Consider the following 17,592-nt stretch of genomic DNA (forward strand, 5'->3'; position numbering starts at 1 on the left):
CACCACGGTGTCAGTGTGGGTTGAAGAGTCTCTGTCGTGCCTTCTTCACCAGGGTGTCAGTGTGGGTTGAAGAGTCTCTCGTGTTTCTTCACCACGGTGTCAGTGTGGGTTGAAGAGTCTCTGTCGTGTTTCTTCACCAGGGTGTCAGTGTGGGTTGAAGAGTCTCTGTCGTGTTTCTTCACCACGGTGTCAGTGTGGGTTGAAGAGTCTCTGTCGTGTCTTCTTCACCAGGGTGTCAGTGTGGGTTGAAGAGTCTCTGTCGTGCTTCTTCACCAGGGTGTCAGTGTGGGTTGAAGAGTCTCTGTCGTGCTTCTTCACCAGGGTGTCCGTGTGGGTTGAAGAGTCTCTGTCGTGCCTTCATCACCAAGGTGTCCGTGTGGGTTGAAGAGTCTCTGTCGTGTCTTCTTCACCAGGGTGTCAGTGTGGGTTGAAGAGTCTCTGTCGTGCTTCTTCACCAAGGTGTCCGTGTGGGTTGAAGAGTCTCTGTCGTGTCTTCTTCACCAAGGTGTCCGTGTGGGTTGAAGAGTCTCTGTCGTGTCTTCTTCACCAGGGTGTCAGTGTGGGTTGAAGAGTCTCTGTCGTGTTTCTTCACCAGGGTGTCAGTGTGGGTTGAAGAGTCTCTGTCGTGCCTTCTTCACCAGGGTGTCAGTGTGGGTTGAAGAGTCTCTGTCGTGCCTTCTTCACCAGGGTGTCAGTGTGGGTTGAAGAGTCTCTGTCGTGTTTCTTCACCACGGTGTCAGTGTGGGTTGAAGAGTCTCTGTCGTGCTTCTTCACCAAGGTGTCCGTGTGGGTTGAAGAGTCTCTGTCGTGTTTCTTCACCACGGTGTCAGTGTGGGTTGAAGAGTCTCTGTCGTGCCTTCTTCACCAGGGTGTCAGTGTGGGTTGAAGAGTCTCTCGTGTTTCTTCACCACGGTGTCAGTGTGGGTTGAAGAGTCTCTGTCGTGCCTTCTTCACCAGGGTGTCAGTGTGGGTTGAAGAGTCTCTGTCGTGTTTCTTCACCAGGGTGTCAGTGTGGGTTGAAGAGTCTTTGTCGTGCTTCTTCACCAAGGTGTCCGTGTGGGTTGAAGAGTCTCTGTCGTGCTTCTTCACCAGGGTGTCCGTGTGAGTTGAAGAGTCTCTGTCGTGTTTCTTCACCACGGTGTCAGTGTGGGTTGAAGAGTCTCTGTCGTGTTTCTTCACCACGGTGTCCGTGTGGGTTGAAGAGTCTCTGTCGTGTTTCTTCACCAAGGTGTCCGTGTTGTTAGACCAGTTCAGTTCCTCTGAGATGTGTACGCCGAGGAACTTGAATCTTTTTGACCGCCCCCACGGTGGCCCTGTTACTATAAATTAGCTATGATCATGAACAGATAGATGCAGGATGTGAGACTAGTTATACAGTAAATGAAACAAATGTACATTACTGTAGACTAAAGTTATACACATTATAGTAGGCTAAAATGATACACATTACAGTAGGCTAAAGTTAAGCACATTACAGTAGGCTAAAGTTAAGCACATTACAGAGTAGGCTAAAGTTATACACATTACAGTAGGCTAAAGTTAAGCACATTACAGAGTAGGCTAAAGTTATACACATTACAGTAGGCTAAAATGATACACATTACAGTAGGCTAAAATGATACACATTACAGTAGGCTAAAGTTATACACATTACAGAGTAGGCTAAAGTTAAGCTCATTATAGTAGGCTAAAGTTAAGCTCATTATAGTAGGCTAAAGTTAAGCTCATTATAGTAGGCTAAAGTTATACACATTACAGTAGGCTAAAGTGATACACATTACAGTAGACTAAAGCTAAGCACATTACAGTAGGCTAAAGTTATACACATTACAGTAGGCTAAAGTTATACACATTACAGTAAGCTAAAGTGATACACATTACAGTAGTCTAAAGTTATACACATTACAATAGGATAAAGTTATACACATTAGGGTAGGCTAAAGTTATACACATTACAATAGGCTAAAGTTAAGCACATTACAGTAGGCTAAAGTTATACACATTACAGTAAGCTAAAGTGATACACATTACAATAGGCTAAAGTTATACACATTACAGTAAGCTAAAGTTATACACATTACAGTAGGCTAAAGTTATACACATTACAGTAGGCTAAAGTGATGCACATTACAGTAGAGTACAGTTATACACATTACAGTAGGCTACAGTTATACACATTACAGTAGGCTAAAGTTATACACATTACAATAGGCTAAAGTTAAGCACATTACAGTAGGCTAAAGTTATACACATTACAGTAAGCTAAAGTGATACACATTACAATAGGCTAAAGTTATACACATTACAGTAGGCTAAAGTTATACACATTACAGTAGGCTAAAGTTGTACACATTACAGTAGGCTAAAGTGATGCACATTACAGTAGACTACAGTTATACACATTACAGTAGGCTACAGTTATACACATTACAGTAGGCTCAATACCTCATACAATACCTGTCAGATCTCTCTGTGTGAACATACACATAGTCTTTAATATAACCCTGAGTCATGTGCCAACATTGTGTGGTGGCTTTAGGATCTATGTTGTTGTTGTTTTGTCAGCTCTACTATCCTCTCATTGAATGATACTAGGAAGTCTGAAACCCCTTGCTACTAATTTACATTATGAATGGACGTTAGACAATAAAGTAATCTTCTTCTTAAAACTTCTTCCCCTTCTTCTTCTTCTTCATTCAGCGTAGCATACAGACAGATATTTTCTACAGGGCCCTAAAACAGATGAAAGGGCTTTAGTTATCATAATCGTTGGCCCTATTCATGAAACCAAAATGGATGCAATTGCGCCCCCATGGGAGTATTAAGGGGGAAAAACAGACAAGATAAGAGCGTATGCAAACGACAATGACGAAGAGCACAATTTTTGCCTCTATCAAAAAAGCGGCAAGTGTTGAATACATGACGTAGAGCACAGTTTAGTTGACAAACCGAAGATGGCGGAGTACCTGGCCTCCATTTTCGGAACAGAGAAAGACAAGTAGGTTATTTCGTCTTTTTGTGAAAAAGCTGAAATAATAATGCTAGTAAAATGCCTATTCTGTAGAACGTGCACGTTTTAACCCAACAAGCTACCAGTTTACTTACAAATACGACTGCTGCTGCACCCGTTGCTTTTCATTCAGACTTGTGTGGCTAGCTAGCGTAGCTTCCTGACTATACTGTAGAGGGCTAGCTAACTTGCTTGAATGGAGGAGGCGGCGGCTTGGTTTGAAAATGTGGCATGTGCTGCGTCGCGTCAGTATCCCTCCAAATCGGCCAGACTAAGCTAAATCAGTCTTTATTTTCTAGAGTAATTTAGTATCAAATGTTTTACAAGTCAGTAGTTAAATAGTTTGCTAGTTAGTATAACCTCAAAGTTGGCTTGCTAAGCTAATCTGCAGCTAACTAGCGTGCTACTGTAGCTAGCTAACTCTTTAGCATTGTCTCGAGACGACTCCAGTGGCTAGGTTGGCTACTGCACAAGCACACACCGAATCGTGTTTGTTTTCCATTGTAGCTAGCTAGATGCAGCAACACAACTATACAAAGCAAACACTAATCTAGCCATTTATCAACATCTAATTTGTTTACTTTCTTGTCCATGTTCAAGGGTCAATTGTTCATTCTACTTTAAAATTGGAGCGTGCAGACATGGGGACCGCTGCTCTAGGTTGCACAACAAGCCAACTTTCAGCCAGGTGAGTGTACTTATTATGTCTTGAATATGATTAGGTAGCTAGGTGTTTATGGCAAGCAATTGCCCGATGCTTGTGATATAGCCCACTAGAATGTATCAGGACTTCCTTCGCTTTCTTTGTTAGCTAGCTCGCGTTACTGATTATAATCACATTTGATTGTTTACTTGTTTGTGTGGCGATTGGACTTAACCTTGTGTAGGATCAAATAATCATTCATGAAGTACTGAAACATGCAGTGTTGTCAATTAGCCCTAATTCCATTTACATTTGCAATGTTGCTTCCATGTTCCAATGGGCCTAGGTACATACTGCAATAGCATCATGTGGAAGAACAGGTTGCTGAGCAGATGTAAAGTAGACCTAAATGTTTCCACTAACCATGTGCACGTTTGCATTTCAGATTCCACGATTGGCTTACCTACAGAAGTGTGTGTATATAACATTGTGTTCTGTTGCCTTTCAGAGAACCTGCATTATGGTTGATGAGGATAGGGTTGGCAGCATGTCAATGCTTTTCAGTCAATATTTATCAGAAGAGAAGCAACTGCTGTTGGTAGGGTGACCACATTTTTAAAATACCCAAATGTGGTACAACAGGATGATTTTGCGAGATGTTTGTGGGACAGTGTAGCCTACATGAATACATGTTTTTTTGCAGCTGCACCAGGGTAATTGAAGCGCATGAAGCCTACTCTTTTTCCGGGCTCGCACAAAATTTGGTGACGCAAAAGAGACCACGTGACGCAAGAGAGACCACATGTCTGGCTGTTATGAAAATCAGGGAATATTTGGCCAAGGAACCATTTCTGGTTTGTCAGAGAATTTAATACAGTTAGGAAGGAGGACTTAAAACGGGATTGAGTGAAGTAGCAGCAATTACGTTGAATGAGGAACTGAGTAGGGAGTGCCTTACAAGTGTGAAAAAATGACCTTATCTGTCAGTCTAATATTTACTCTTTAACTATTCATCAGAAGCAAACTTTTTGTAAGTAGTTTACTCACTGTCAGCTGCAAATCTCGAAAGGATTTGACAAATGTGATTTTGGTTGACAATATGACATTGGCTTAAGTCTCATCTTGCGCTGTGCAGAATATCAGAGATCCTCAACGATTAGAGAAGTGTTCAACGTTACCAGTACCACGGCCATATAATATATCTTGTCAAAAGTGCAACATGACTACAAAAGAGACGGTTAAGAATGTCAATTCTCATCAAATGAATAGGAAATCTGACTTAAATACAGACATCTAACTTTTTTGTAAGTTAGTGGTGTTTTAATTTAAATGTGGGAGTGTCCTGCACAATCCGGGATATGTGGTCACCCTAGCCACTGGTAGGCTAATGCTGATTATGGTATGCAATGGCAGATGACACAACCTTGATGAAATGAAGTAGTGTTATCCTGAATGGTATATATTTTCCTCCAACCTGGGTCTTTTGACTATGCTCACATGGACATGTGGCCAACCTGCTCCCATCATTTAGTGACGGCTTGCCTGGCTCTTTGGTAGACATTTGATGGACACGATGGCAGCTCAGTTCCCCTGTCCTTGTGCTTCATTAAACAGCTCAGCCACTTCATATCGAAAGACTCAATCTGACCCAACCCTAGGTCTCCCAACTCAGGATAGTTGTGCTTGGCCCTATGCCGAACCATGAGAAACAAAACCAAGCTTTCTATCAGTAGACTGATTGGATGATCCTCCTCTACCAGAGCATGTGGGCGGAGTTGAGCCGGTCAGAAATCCCGCTCATGGAGGGGTGCTTGCGCGGCGATCCACGTCCTTTCCAATTGCTCCGCTAAAATACCGCTCTGCAGACACAGAAGAAAAAAAAACAGCCGCTCCATTCGTTTAAATCACAATTTAACAAATAATCCTATCAAAATGGAAAGCTCCTTGAAAGAGGTAATATGCCAGACCTATTGGGCCAAAATCAATTATTACATTTACATTTTAGTCATTTAGCAGACGCTCTTATCCAGAGCGACTTACAGTAGTGAATGCATACATTTCATTTCATACATTTTTTTTTTCTTTCTGGCCTATTGTATAGATAATAGAACCAAAATGAACAAAACTTAGTTTATAAATACTTTGCTACAATGACACTCTTAGCTAGCTACCCACCTCGTTCCTTTCTGTTATCATGTGCATGTAGTAAGTTCCCCATCATGCTTTCGGGATGTTTTTTCAGATTCCACAATGATTTTTTTTGGTGTAATTTTGACCCCCCTTTTTCTCCCTGATTTCGTGTTCACTATTTTGTCTCGTCGCTGCCACTCCCCAACGAGCTCTGGAGAGTTTAAGGTTGAGTTGTGTGTCCTTCGAAACATGACCCGCCAAGCCGCGCTTCTTAACACCCGCTCGCTTAACCCGGAAGCCAGACGCACCAATTTGTTGGAGGAAACCCCGTTCAACTGATGACCGAATACAGCCTTCAGGCGCCTGGCCTGTCACGAGTCACAAGAGAGCGATGAGCCAAGTAAAGCCCCCCCCCGGCCAAACCCTCCCCTAGCCCAGATGACGCTGGGCCAATTGTGCGCCGCCATATGGGACTCCCAGACACGGCCGGTTGTGACACGGCCCGGTTGTGACACGGCCCGGTTGTGACACGGCCCGGTTGTGACACGGCCCGGTTGTGACACGGCCGGTTGTGACACGGCCGGTTGTGACACGGCCTGGGATCGAACCCCTGGCTGTAGTGACTCCGCAACACTGCAATGCAGTGCCTTAGACCCGGGAAGCCACCAAAATGATTCTTTAGTTGTAGAGACTACATCACTGCACTCGCTCTTGATCCTCCTCGTCTTTTTAAGTCACCTTGATTATTATTTTTTTTATGGAAATATGTAGCATACTTGATGACAGTAGCTAAAGCAAGGGGCTATAGCAGCACACAGGTAGACTACAAATGCATGCTGGGCTGGGCATGCCCTGAGCTCTGGAAGTGAGCGCTATTGGAATCGGGTGAGAAGGCTGGCGCTCTAGCCTTTGGAAACTCGCTGCTCGCTCCGTTCACATTCTGTCCTCTACCCCAACTCCTCTGAAATACAGCCCATAGATTCTAAGGAGAGATTCGATTCCTAAGTCAGTAAACACAATAGTGTATTTACGTCAATAATCAGGGACCTAGACTCATTTGGGATTTACACAAATTTAATGATTTATCTCTTGTATTCTTGTCATCCCCGGCAGACCATCTTGATTCAAAACATCTACCGTAACCCCCAAAACAGTGCACAGACGGCCGACGCCTCTCGCTGTAAGTCCAAAGATCTGCCTCAGGGGTTCAGAAATCCCTCCTTTTCCCCCCTCCTGCTCCCCATATGTAGGTCACGTAGCAGCCGAGCTGTGAGGGACTGCCTCGGCACTGTTAGCAGGGAACCCAACATTATAGTACCTCTCTCACACATCGGCTACTGTAACTGCTCCTCCCAGTCCCCACCCTGAATGGCAAACCATTACTACCAGATAAATGAACAGGATGCTCCTCAATCTCTGTTTTGTATCGTCAAATATTTGTTTCCTCTGCCTCAGTCTTTGCCCTCTTATACACAATCTCTCAGCCACTCAAAACAGAAACATATTCCATTCTGCTATAGGCTATGTTGACCAATTGAAATCCCAAACTACCTTGAGCACAAGGCCTATAATTGGGTAGACCTAGTTGTAACCCTCCACTGTGTGAGCAGTACCCAGTGTTGAGCCCTGTCTTACCAGAGCTGACGCCTCTCCTCTCACACAGGTAGGTATGGCTGTGGACTCACAGGAGTCTGTCTGGGCCACGGTTCTGTTCTCTTCTGATGACTGACTTTCCAAACAAGGACCTCAGAACTAGCCAAACACCTCCCTCCCTCCATAGTCCAGAGATGGCTTCACATGTGCTTACTTAGATGGCTTTTGTGCTGTGACCTATTCACAAACGGCTATTTCCTTTGGGAAAATGCGTTGGATTGAATGTTCAACACATGAACCTACCAGAGTCCTTGATACTTCTCCAGTAACACTTGTCAGTAATGTCTCTTTTTAACTGGCATTACTTTGATTCGTTCAGAGTTCCTTGTGATTGCAGCCTCCTGTGAAGCCCTGGCAGAGACGTCTGTGGTCAGGAGACACACCGTTACCTTCTCTTTCAGCATTTCAGATCACACCATGCACTCTATGCTTCAGAGCAGAGTTCCATACAGGGGACTAATGAATCTAGTTATGGCTTCAAATGTGTCCATTGAGGAAGTATTAGCTGACCCTAGTGTGTTCTCTTCAGGGCCTGTTGTAAGGAGCATGATACTTTATCTAATTTAACTTTCTTCCCCCAAAACCCCATTTCTGCTTGACATGTATCACAAAAATGTCCGTTTTGTATTTCAGACCATTGCCCTGTTGAACATTTACCGTAACCCTCAAAACACTGCCCAGTCTGCCGATGGTATACGCTGTAAGTTCCCCCTACATTTGCAAGGCCCTGCGGCATGGACTGCTCATTATATTATACTGTTATCTGGTGTAAACCTACCTACCTACCTACACTACAACACCTCCATTATATTATACTGTTATCTGGTGTACACCTACCTACACTACAACACCTCCATTATATTATACTGTTATCTGGTGTATACCTACCTACACAACACCTCCATTATATTATACTGTTATCTGGTGTACACCTACCTACACTACAACAACACCTCCATTATATTATACTGTTATCTGGTGTACACCTACCTACCTACACTACAACACCTCCATTATATTATACTGTTATCTGGTGTACACCTACCTACACTACAACACCTCCATTATATTATACTGTTATCTGGTGTACACCTACCTACCTACACTACAACACCTCCATTATATTATACTGTTATCTGGTGTACACCTACCTACCTACACTACAACACCTCCATTATATTATACTGTTATCTGGTGTACACCTACCTACCTACACTACAACACCTCCATTATATTATACTGTTATCTGGTGTACACCTACCTACCTACACTACAACACCTCCATTATATTATACTGTTATCTGGTGTACACCTACCTACCTACACTACAACACCTCCATTATATTATACTGTTATCTGGTGTACACCTGCCTACCTACACTACAACACCTCCATTATACTGTTATCTGGTGTACACCTGCCTACCTACACTACAACACCTCCATTATATTATACTGTTATCTGGTGTACACCTACCTACCTTTGCTGCAACAACACCCCCATTTGCCAGGAAACAGTAGCAATATCTTAGATATTTTTCCTGGGAAACATTTCGTTTGATTTCAGGTCCAGGCTACTAAAAACAATGTGCCCAGCCAACACCCATATGCTATTATATTCCTATTAGCTGAATCCAAACATGTACACTGTTTTCCCTGGAGGCATCACTGATGTGAGCCTGGTGTGATGGGCTCAGTGTGGATAGCTTTCCCCATGGCACACAATAATGCTGTTGCTCATGCAAAATATACATTTTGAAGTAGTGTTTTTGTCATGGAGAAGGCCAGACATGTCACTTGATCAATAGCTCTGAAAAGCATACCATTCCCATAGACCCCCTCTGGCTGGCAAGATATCAGCTATATATTTACCTAGCCTAGGTTCTTATGTCGATTTAGTATGAGTAAATGTATCATGCTTGCATTATATTGCCTCTTGCATGGGGGTCATTCAGTTTAATACCAAGACCACAGGCAAGTGGAAAATGGGGAGCCATCTGTCCTGTCCTTCAGGTTGAATGTTATGGGTAAAATACTCCTGAAATGCAGTTAATGTTTCTGTATATTTCTAGACTTTCAACTTCTAAAATTGACTAGTTTGCATGCATTTCTTGCTCATACTAGCTTCGTTGGCACTCATTTTCAGCACCAGCCAGCTCCACTGCCAGTGTTCTCAAACGCCGTCACTGAAGCTGGCTTGTGCTGAGACACTGTCATTAAGATTGTTGTTCCAAAGTGATGTCATCTTAATGTATACATGAACTTGGCTTAATTGATACAATTCTAATAGATTACTGGCCTGATTTACTAAGCTGCTGCACCATTGTAATGTTTATCTGGGGATTTCCAAGGGGGATAAAGTAACAGGGATTTAAAATGGTGGCAATAGGACAAATGTGAAACGTACACAAAGTTAACTTGTATGTTAGTTTCATGGTTTAGCTTGGTATGTTGTCTATATATTCTCGTAAGTCGTTGGATGTGAAATTGCACTGATGCAGATGCTTAGTGACTCTGCCTCCGCCTAGCTGCTTTCTGACTGGTTATTTGTTCATGGTTTTAGGTGCCGTCAGCGACGTGGAGATGCAAGAGCACTATGACGAGTTCTTTGAGGTGAGTGACCTCGGCATGAGAGACTTGTGATGTTTCACCTTCTCTGCCAAACCTGCCTGTTGTGCACGGTATCAACTTCCTCTCCCATTTACTTTTCACAACAGGATCAATCCTGCTGTGCCAATATTGTCCCTGTTCGCTGATGTGAAAGGGGCAGTATTTGTACAGTAGAGGATATGTAGTTGGGTAATGGAACAGACCCTCAGTGAGTGTCAGCCGTGTAGAAACCATGGGTATGTTCCACACTGCAGCTGACTTTGAAGGCGAGACATAACGGATGTACAAATCGCCTTGTATCATAAATAACTACTCAATATTATTTGTGGATTACTCATTCACCATTTACCCATAATACGTCATGGTTTTGATGCTCTCAAACAGTGTATGTCATTGGGTTGACCTGCGGTGATGACCTGTACTATAGAATAATGTTAGTATCGTTTCCAAGAGCAGGCTGTTGTTTACTGCTGCTGCTTAGATAACATTTAAAGAAAAGTCTAGACTAGTTGGTCTCTAGAGTAAGTCTAATGATAACAGATCTAGTTATTAATGGATCTCTAAATAAAGTGTTGGTTTCATGAGCTGAAATAAAAAAAATCCCAGAAATGTTCCACACGCACAGATTTCTGTACAATTTTGTTTACATCCCTGTTATTGAGCATTTCTCCTTTGCCAAGATAATCCATCCACCTGACCGGTGTGTCATATCAACAAGCTGATTAAACGGCATGATCATTACACAGGTGCACCTTGTGCTGGTGACAAAAGGCTACTCTAAAATGTGCAGTTTTGTCACTCAACACAATGCCACAGATGTCTCAAGTTGAGGGAGTGTGCAGTTGGCATGCTGACTGCAGAACATGTCCACCAGAGCTGTTGCCAGAGAATTGAATGTTAATATCTCTCATAAGCCACCACTGTTGTTTTAGAGAATTTGGCAGTACTTCCAATCGCAGACCACGTGTATGGCGTTGCGTGGGCGAGCGGTTTGCTGATGTCAGCGTTATGAACAGAGTTCCCTATGGTAGGGTTATGGTATGGGCAGGCATACGCTATGGACAACAAACACAATTGCATTTTATCCATGGCAATTTGAATACACAGCAATATGTGACAAGATCCTGAGGCCCATTGTCGTGCCATTCATCCAGCGCCATCACCTCGTGTTTCAGCATAATGCACTGCCCCATGTCACAAGAAGCTGTACACAATTCCTGGGAGCTGACAGTGTCCCAGTTCTTCCATGGTCTGCATACTCACCAGACATGTCACCCATTCAGCATGTTTGGGATGCTCTGGATTGACGTGTACAACAGCTTGTTCCAGTTCCCGCCAATATCCAGCAACTTCGCACAGCCATTGACGAGGAGTGGAACAACATTCCTCAGGCCACAATCAACACCCTGATCAACTCTATGCGAAGGAGATGTGTCGCCCTGCATGAGGCAAATAATGGTCACACCAGATACTGACTGGTTTTCTGATCCACGCCCTACCTTTTTCTTTAAGGTATCTGTGACCAACAGATGCATATCTGTATTCCCAGTCATGTGAAATCCATAGAATAAAGCCTAATGAATTTATTTCAATGACTGATTTCCTTATGTGAACTGTAACTCGGTAAAGTCTTTGAAATTGTTGCATGTTGTGTTTCTATATTTTTGTTCAGTGTAGTTATTAGTGGGTCTTTAAAGTGGGTCTCTATGGTGCTGCTTTACTTATCAATCAGTGATTGTTTTGTCACACATGACCCTAACCCCATCTTCTGACCTTAACCCCTACAGGAAGTCTTCACAGAGATGGAGGAGAAGTACGGAGAGGTGGAGGAGATGAACGTGTGTGACAACCTCGGAGACCATCTGGTCGGCAACGTCTATGTGAAGGTGAGGGTCAGAGATCCCATGTCAGCCATGTTAAATTCTCTCTTCATCCATCTTCAGTGTGTTGCGTTAATCTGTCTGTGGGGAAACAGGAAAAATTCCTGTTTTTATAGTCTCTCGTCTTTGGGTTCATCAACCTTCATCAGTGTAAATCTGTCTAAAACATGGCCTCTCTTCTCTCTGTGTGTATAGTTTCGTCGGGAAGAGGATGCGGAGAAAGCGGTGATGGACCTGAACAACCGCTGGTTCAACGGTCAGCCTGTCCACTCAGAGCTCTCCCCCGTCACTGACTTCAGGGAAGCCTGCTGTCGGCAGTATGAGATGGGGTCAGTGTCGATCTCTCTTTCTGATGAATATCTATACACTACTGTGTTTGACAGTCAGTGTACCTTCAACAATAACCAGACGCCTTGTTTCACCACTGCATTCCACCATATTTTTACAGTTCCACCATGTAATCAGTAATCCTAAAACTCTTTTCAACGTAAACCAAACGGAAAAGTTTTACACCGAAAACTAGAGTTTCTATTGGACAAATTCAGAATCCTCCCTGTTTTGTTCCATTTGCTTCCTAATTAATTACACCCTTGGCTTAAGGCTTAAGTTGCCACCTCTTATCCAACAGGAAGAATGTAGTCTTGTCTCCCTGCAGCATATAACTCAGGCTGTTAGGAAATGGCATCCTATTCCCTATGGGCCCTGGTCAAAAGTAGTGCACTATATAGGGTGTCATTTGGGATGGTACCGCAAGTGTTTTTCCATTGGAACTACCCATCGTTTGCTTAGGCTACAGTTGAACTGTTTGGCTAACTCCAGCAGGAGATATACATGTAGCTAGCTAAGCCTCTGGTTTGGAGTGCAGGGTGGTAAACGTGATTAATCAGTGGATACAGGTGGAGATTGGAAAAGCTTTTCTCACGGTAACAATATTAACCCTCTGCTTGCCTACCATCCACAGAGAGTGCACCAGAGGAGGCTTCTGTAACTTCATGCACCTGAAACCCATCTCCAGGGAACTTCGCCGGGACCTGTATGGACGCCGCAGAAAAGGGTAGGACACATTCTAGGGAATGTTTGTATTCCAGGAAGACCTTGTTCTGTGTCGCTGTCAACGTTTGACTGTTTCATGGGATTGAATGGTGAAGCATCCAATACCGTACTTGGCAGTGGTTTAAAGTACTACTTTAGTTTTTTGGGGTATCTGTACTTTACTATTTGTATTTTTGATTGCTTTAACTTTTACTCCGCCACATTCCTAAAGAACATTATGTACTATTTCCTCATGATATTTTCCTTGACACCGAAAGGTACTCGTTCCATTTTTAATGCTTAACTGGACAGAAAAATTGTCTAAATCACGCAAAGAGAACATCCCTGGTCATCCCTACTGCATCTGATCTGGCAGACTCACTAAACACAAATGCTTTGTTTGTAAATTATGTCTGAGTGTTGGAGCGTGCTCCTGGCTATTCATAAATGTAAAAAAACAAGAAAATCGTGCCGTCTGGTTTGCTGAATAGAAGGAATTTGAAATGATTTATACTTTTACTTTTGATAAGTATATTTAAAACCAAATACTTTTAGACTATTACTCAAGTAGGATTTTGTTGTATGGCTTTCACTTTTACTTGAGTCATTTTCTGTTAAGGTATCTTTTACTTTAACTAAAGTATGACAATTGGGTACTTTTTTTCCCACCACTGGTACTTGTGTAGTTGACTAAAGTAAAAGCCTCATTTTTAGATGTTTTTGAGTATTCTCTAGGCTGGTTAAGTTGTGTGCTGCTGTTATGTGGTTCAAGCATTTTATTTCTCCCTTTCTAGCAAAGGAGGAGGAGGAGGAGGACACCGCTCTCGCTCACGATCCCGGGAAAGGCGTTCTCGCTCCCGAGACCGTGGCCGTGGTGGCGACGGCGGAAGAGGTGGCGGACGGGACCGCGAGAAAAGGAGGTCCAGGGATCGGGAACGTTCTGGAAGGTTTTAAGATGAGCCAAGACCTAATTATCCCCCTCTTCCAACCCCTTGTCCCCCTCCTACCTCTCTCCCATGATGAAAAATGTGTGTAACATGTTGCAATCGTCGTTAATTTCATTTCTTTTATCCCTTTTTTTAAAGACACAAATACAAGCTTCCGTTGCTTTCTCAATAAAACAGACTTTGTAGTGATTCTCTGCTGTGTCCTTTTTCATTGCTGCAGTTGGTTGGAGTTATAATCTAGCAGGGATAAGACTGGGTGAAAGGGTTTACTGCATAGGCCAGGGCTCTCCAACCCTGTTCTTGGAGCGATACCCAACTGTAGGTTTTCGCTCCAACCCCAGTTGTAACTAACAGAATATCAACCTATAGGACGGTAGCGCTCCAGGAACAGGGTTGGAGAGCCCTGGCATAGGCAATGACCTTAAGAAATCCCCTCTGCATTTACCACACGTTTGAATGTAATGTATGCAGGGTTTCCCAAACTCGGTCCTGGGGCCCCATCTGGGTGCATGTTTTGGTTTTTATCCTAGCACTACACAGCTGGACGGAGTTTGGGCCTAATGTAGCCTAGTGGTTAGAGCGTTGGACTTGTAACTGAAAGGTTGCAAGATCGAATCCCCGAGCTGACAAGGTAAAAAAACTGTCGCTCTGCACCTGAACAAGGCAGTTAACCCACTGTTCCTAGGCTGTCATTGAAAATAAGAATTTGTTCTTAACTGACTTGCCTAGTTAAACAAAGGTCAAATAAAAAAAGTCTGCTGGTTTTGGGGTTTTCCTTTCAATTAAGACATAGACAACCAGGTGAGGGGCTTTCCTAATTAGTGACTTAATTCATCAATCAAGTACAAGGGAGGAGCGGAAAACCCGCAGACACTTGGCCCTCTGTGGAATGAGTTTGACATGTAGGGTAAAGCTACTGTCACTGGGTGTGTAAGAGACGACCTTAAACCCACTGACGTCATGATTTGACCTCGTATTTTTCAGAGTTCCCAGTTTTGAATGGAGCATTTGAACTTGGAAAAATACAAGGTCAAATCATGACGTCATTTGGAGCTCTAGAAAAAGGCCTGAGATCCAGAGTTGGATCGTTTTTTTCCTCCAAGTTCCCAGTTATTTTGAATGCGCCACCAGTTGTCTTGAACGCACCAATAGTTAAGTGTGTCATGAGTTGAACAGTTGCCCCGTTCAAAAAAACTGGGAACTACTTCAGTCCTTTCAAAACAACTGGGATCTCGGTCGGGAAAAAAGGAGTGCCGACTGGGAAAAATCGTTTTGAATTGATCAAACTCGGGAACTCCAGCCTCTTTCCAGCGCTCCGACCTGAAGATCGCTGACGTCATGATTTGACCTCGTATTTTTCCGAGTACCCAGTTGTTTTGAACTCAGCAAATGTTATGACCATCATGTACCAAAAAGTATCCATCCGGATTTTGTCTCATGGTTACGCAAGGATGAACAACTCCATGGAAATTACATTGGACAACCAAGATCACCAGTTGGAAAAATACAATAAAGTCCTCAAAGAATAGACCTATAAAAAACGTCTTTACGACCATAAACCATGCGTGAAAGGCACGTTAACGCATTGGATGGCACATGGGATGCGCGAGTGGCGTATAGGTTCCGATGTTTCTGAAAATAACATTTGAAAAGGTTCTCTGCTTTTTGGAAATGAATAGAAATAGATCCCTGTTAGACTTCTAAACGTTTTCGCCATGTACCGACTTGTTTCCCCCAACGTTTCACCAAATCTGCATCTCTCATTGGAGGAGGGACAGAAATAGACTCCCTCGCTGCAGCCAATCAAAATGCGCCCTAAACATGCATTCTTCCCCAACGATTGGCCAACCTCCTCGCGCTGATAGTCCTCTTTATTATCTCACTGTTGTAAAAGTTTCTTTCTATCGCCGGAGGAAGATTCTTTACCTCTCCAGATTCCCAGATCATCAGCTACATAGGTAAGTTCAAACTGATCGATCTCTTGCATGATGATGTTAGTGCTATTTTTTTATGCACTTTTTTTGTATGATGCCATGTTCCATTCATCGAAATAAAGTTCTGTGTCCTTATATAGTTTTATAATTATGCTGTACCTACTGAGTCATGGCAATCTAAATAATAGTAAAGAGGTGGGTTATTACAATGACAGTTCGTGTTTTAAACAAGCACATGGTCCATAAACCCCCGACCATATGGCTAGAAGGGATCCAACGTTTGTCAAATTAACGTCAGATTTGACTTTTCGTAGTACAGTAGGTTAGGAGAATTAGGGTACATTTAGGAAACGGGTTTGGGTTAGCTAAAATGCACACACAAACATCTGCCTCTGACCCACCATATGGGACTATTTCTGGGTCCTCCTGTCTATCATCAGTTACCTGAGTACAAGATCGCTTTGTGTTGAGAAATATAGTTATAATTTGCACTATTGAATGAATTGACCTGTGAATCCTCCATCACATTTGTTGTCTCTTTCTGCTCTGGTGACTGAGGGCTGCAGGCAATGAATTTGAGCTGCACCCTTAGTTCATTTTGCCCACCACAATTTGCCATAGTTGAGTGCACTCTTGTGCCATGGCCCTGAGAGCTGACTAAACACACATGTTTCTAGTATGGCCCTAAAAAGACATTGCCCAATAATGCCTATCATAACTATTCAGAGGCAGAGCCAATCTAGTCAGAGCTCGATTCCACAAAGCCTGATCTCTGCTCCACTCTGGTGGAGTCGTCAGAAACTTCCTTCACCATGGAGTTTAATCCGCTATGGGCTTGATGGCTCTGAATAGTTATGATAGAGGTTATTGGACATTGTCTTTTTAGGGCAGTTATATGTATTATTATGGGGTTGTAAATACTGTCCTTTTTGTTATTTACCCGTGTTTTTAGCCAGGCTATATATCATCGCAAACTATCTTTTAATTCCACTACTTTTGGGAATTCTGAAAGAAGAAATTAAAAAAAGAACATCGTTTTTGGTAGAAAGTATTGAGAATATCTGTTGAGAGAAGCTCCAAAGGCAGTTTATCTGATGTAGTAAAAGTGTTATAACCGGTGGGTTGGGTCTGGAGGGTGTCTGCTCAACTGGTTTGGTTACACACCCAAGGCCAGCTGTGACGTAACACAACCCTCTGAACATTTCAGCCTCAACTCAGCCTCATTGCCACTCAGTGAACCTGTCTGCAAGGGGGATCAGATTGCAAATGAACTCACCCAAGGAACACTCAAACCTCTGCTCCCATATCTGCCGTAGCAGTAGTTAGACAGACGCTGTAACAGAAGTAGCATGACCAGCAGTAGTAGTTCCATTAAGAAATGCGCTGGCTCAGAGGGAACGTTTCCTTTGGTCTCTCTCTGTCTCCAACCATACGTTGTTTTCCTAAGGACACAATGCTCTCCGGTGGGTTTATTGTGTGCTGGTCATTTGGTATCAAGCCACTCAGGCGAGGTTTGTGTCTTCAGTGCAGTTCAGAAAGAGGTCCATTTGAACAGCTGCTTGGAAGTGTACACTGCCTGTTAGTATTAGACAGGGGCAACCAAATGGACTGAACTCTCTGTCTGGGAATCCAAAGAATTAGTACCATTTTAACACGTTAGGGTCAGGAGTAGGTCTTGTTAATACATTAGGGACAGTATGTTGTATTGTTAATACATTAGGGACAGTATGTTGTCTTGTTAATACATTAGGGAC

At 43.1% G+C, this 17,592-nt stretch overlaps 2 protein-coding genes and 1 long non-coding RNA gene across 4 annotated transcripts in view; 2 read left to right on the forward strand and 1 right to left on the reverse strand.

Moving 5' to 3' along the window:
- The first annotated feature begins 2,892 nt into the window (after positions 1-2,892).
- LOC115182090 (splicing factor U2AF 35 kDa subunit) lies at positions 2,893-14,094 on the forward strand. The gene is made up of 8 exons (XM_029743740.1): positions 2,893-2,998; positions 3,611-3,698; positions 8,070-8,136; positions 9,999-10,048; positions 11,833-11,931; positions 12,121-12,254; positions 12,887-12,979; positions 13,752-14,094. The coding sequence occupies exons 1-8, from the start codon at positions 2,955-2,957 to the stop codon at positions 13,909-13,911; spliced, it is 735 nt and encodes a 244-aa protein (XP_029599600.1). The 5' UTR covers positions 2,893-2,954; the 3' UTR covers positions 13,912-14,094.
- LOC115182091 (uncharacterized) lies at positions 8,217-9,050 on the reverse strand. Its single transcript, XR_003873620.1, has 3 exons — positions 8,909-9,050; positions 8,369-8,803; positions 8,217-8,273 (listed from the first exon to the last, which is right to left on the reverse strand). It is a non-coding gene; the product is annotated as an uncharacterized LOC115182091 (long non-coding RNA).
- A 1,629-nt stretch (positions 14,095-15,723) lies between the features above and the next one.
- Positions 15,724-17,592, forward strand: part of LOC115182132 (cystathionine beta-synthase) — a 32,718-nt gene continuing 30,849 nt past the window's right edge. The window contains exon 1 of one of the 2 annotated variants that reach the window (XM_029743801.1): positions 15,724-15,862. The gene's annotated coding sequence lies outside the window, so the exon portion shown is untranslated. Of the gene's footprint in view, positions 15,863-17,277; positions 17,302-17,592 lie in introns of those variants that run through there. The other variant, XM_029743802.1, reaches the window with a different exon arrangement.

The sequence above is a fragment of the Salmo trutta genome, unplaced genomic scaffold, assembly GCF_901001165.1.
Source record: "Salmo trutta unplaced genomic scaffold, fSalTru1.1, whole genome shotgun sequence".
Classification (NCBI taxonomy): domain Eukaryota; kingdom Metazoa; phylum Chordata; class Actinopteri; order Salmoniformes; family Salmonidae; genus Salmo; species Salmo trutta.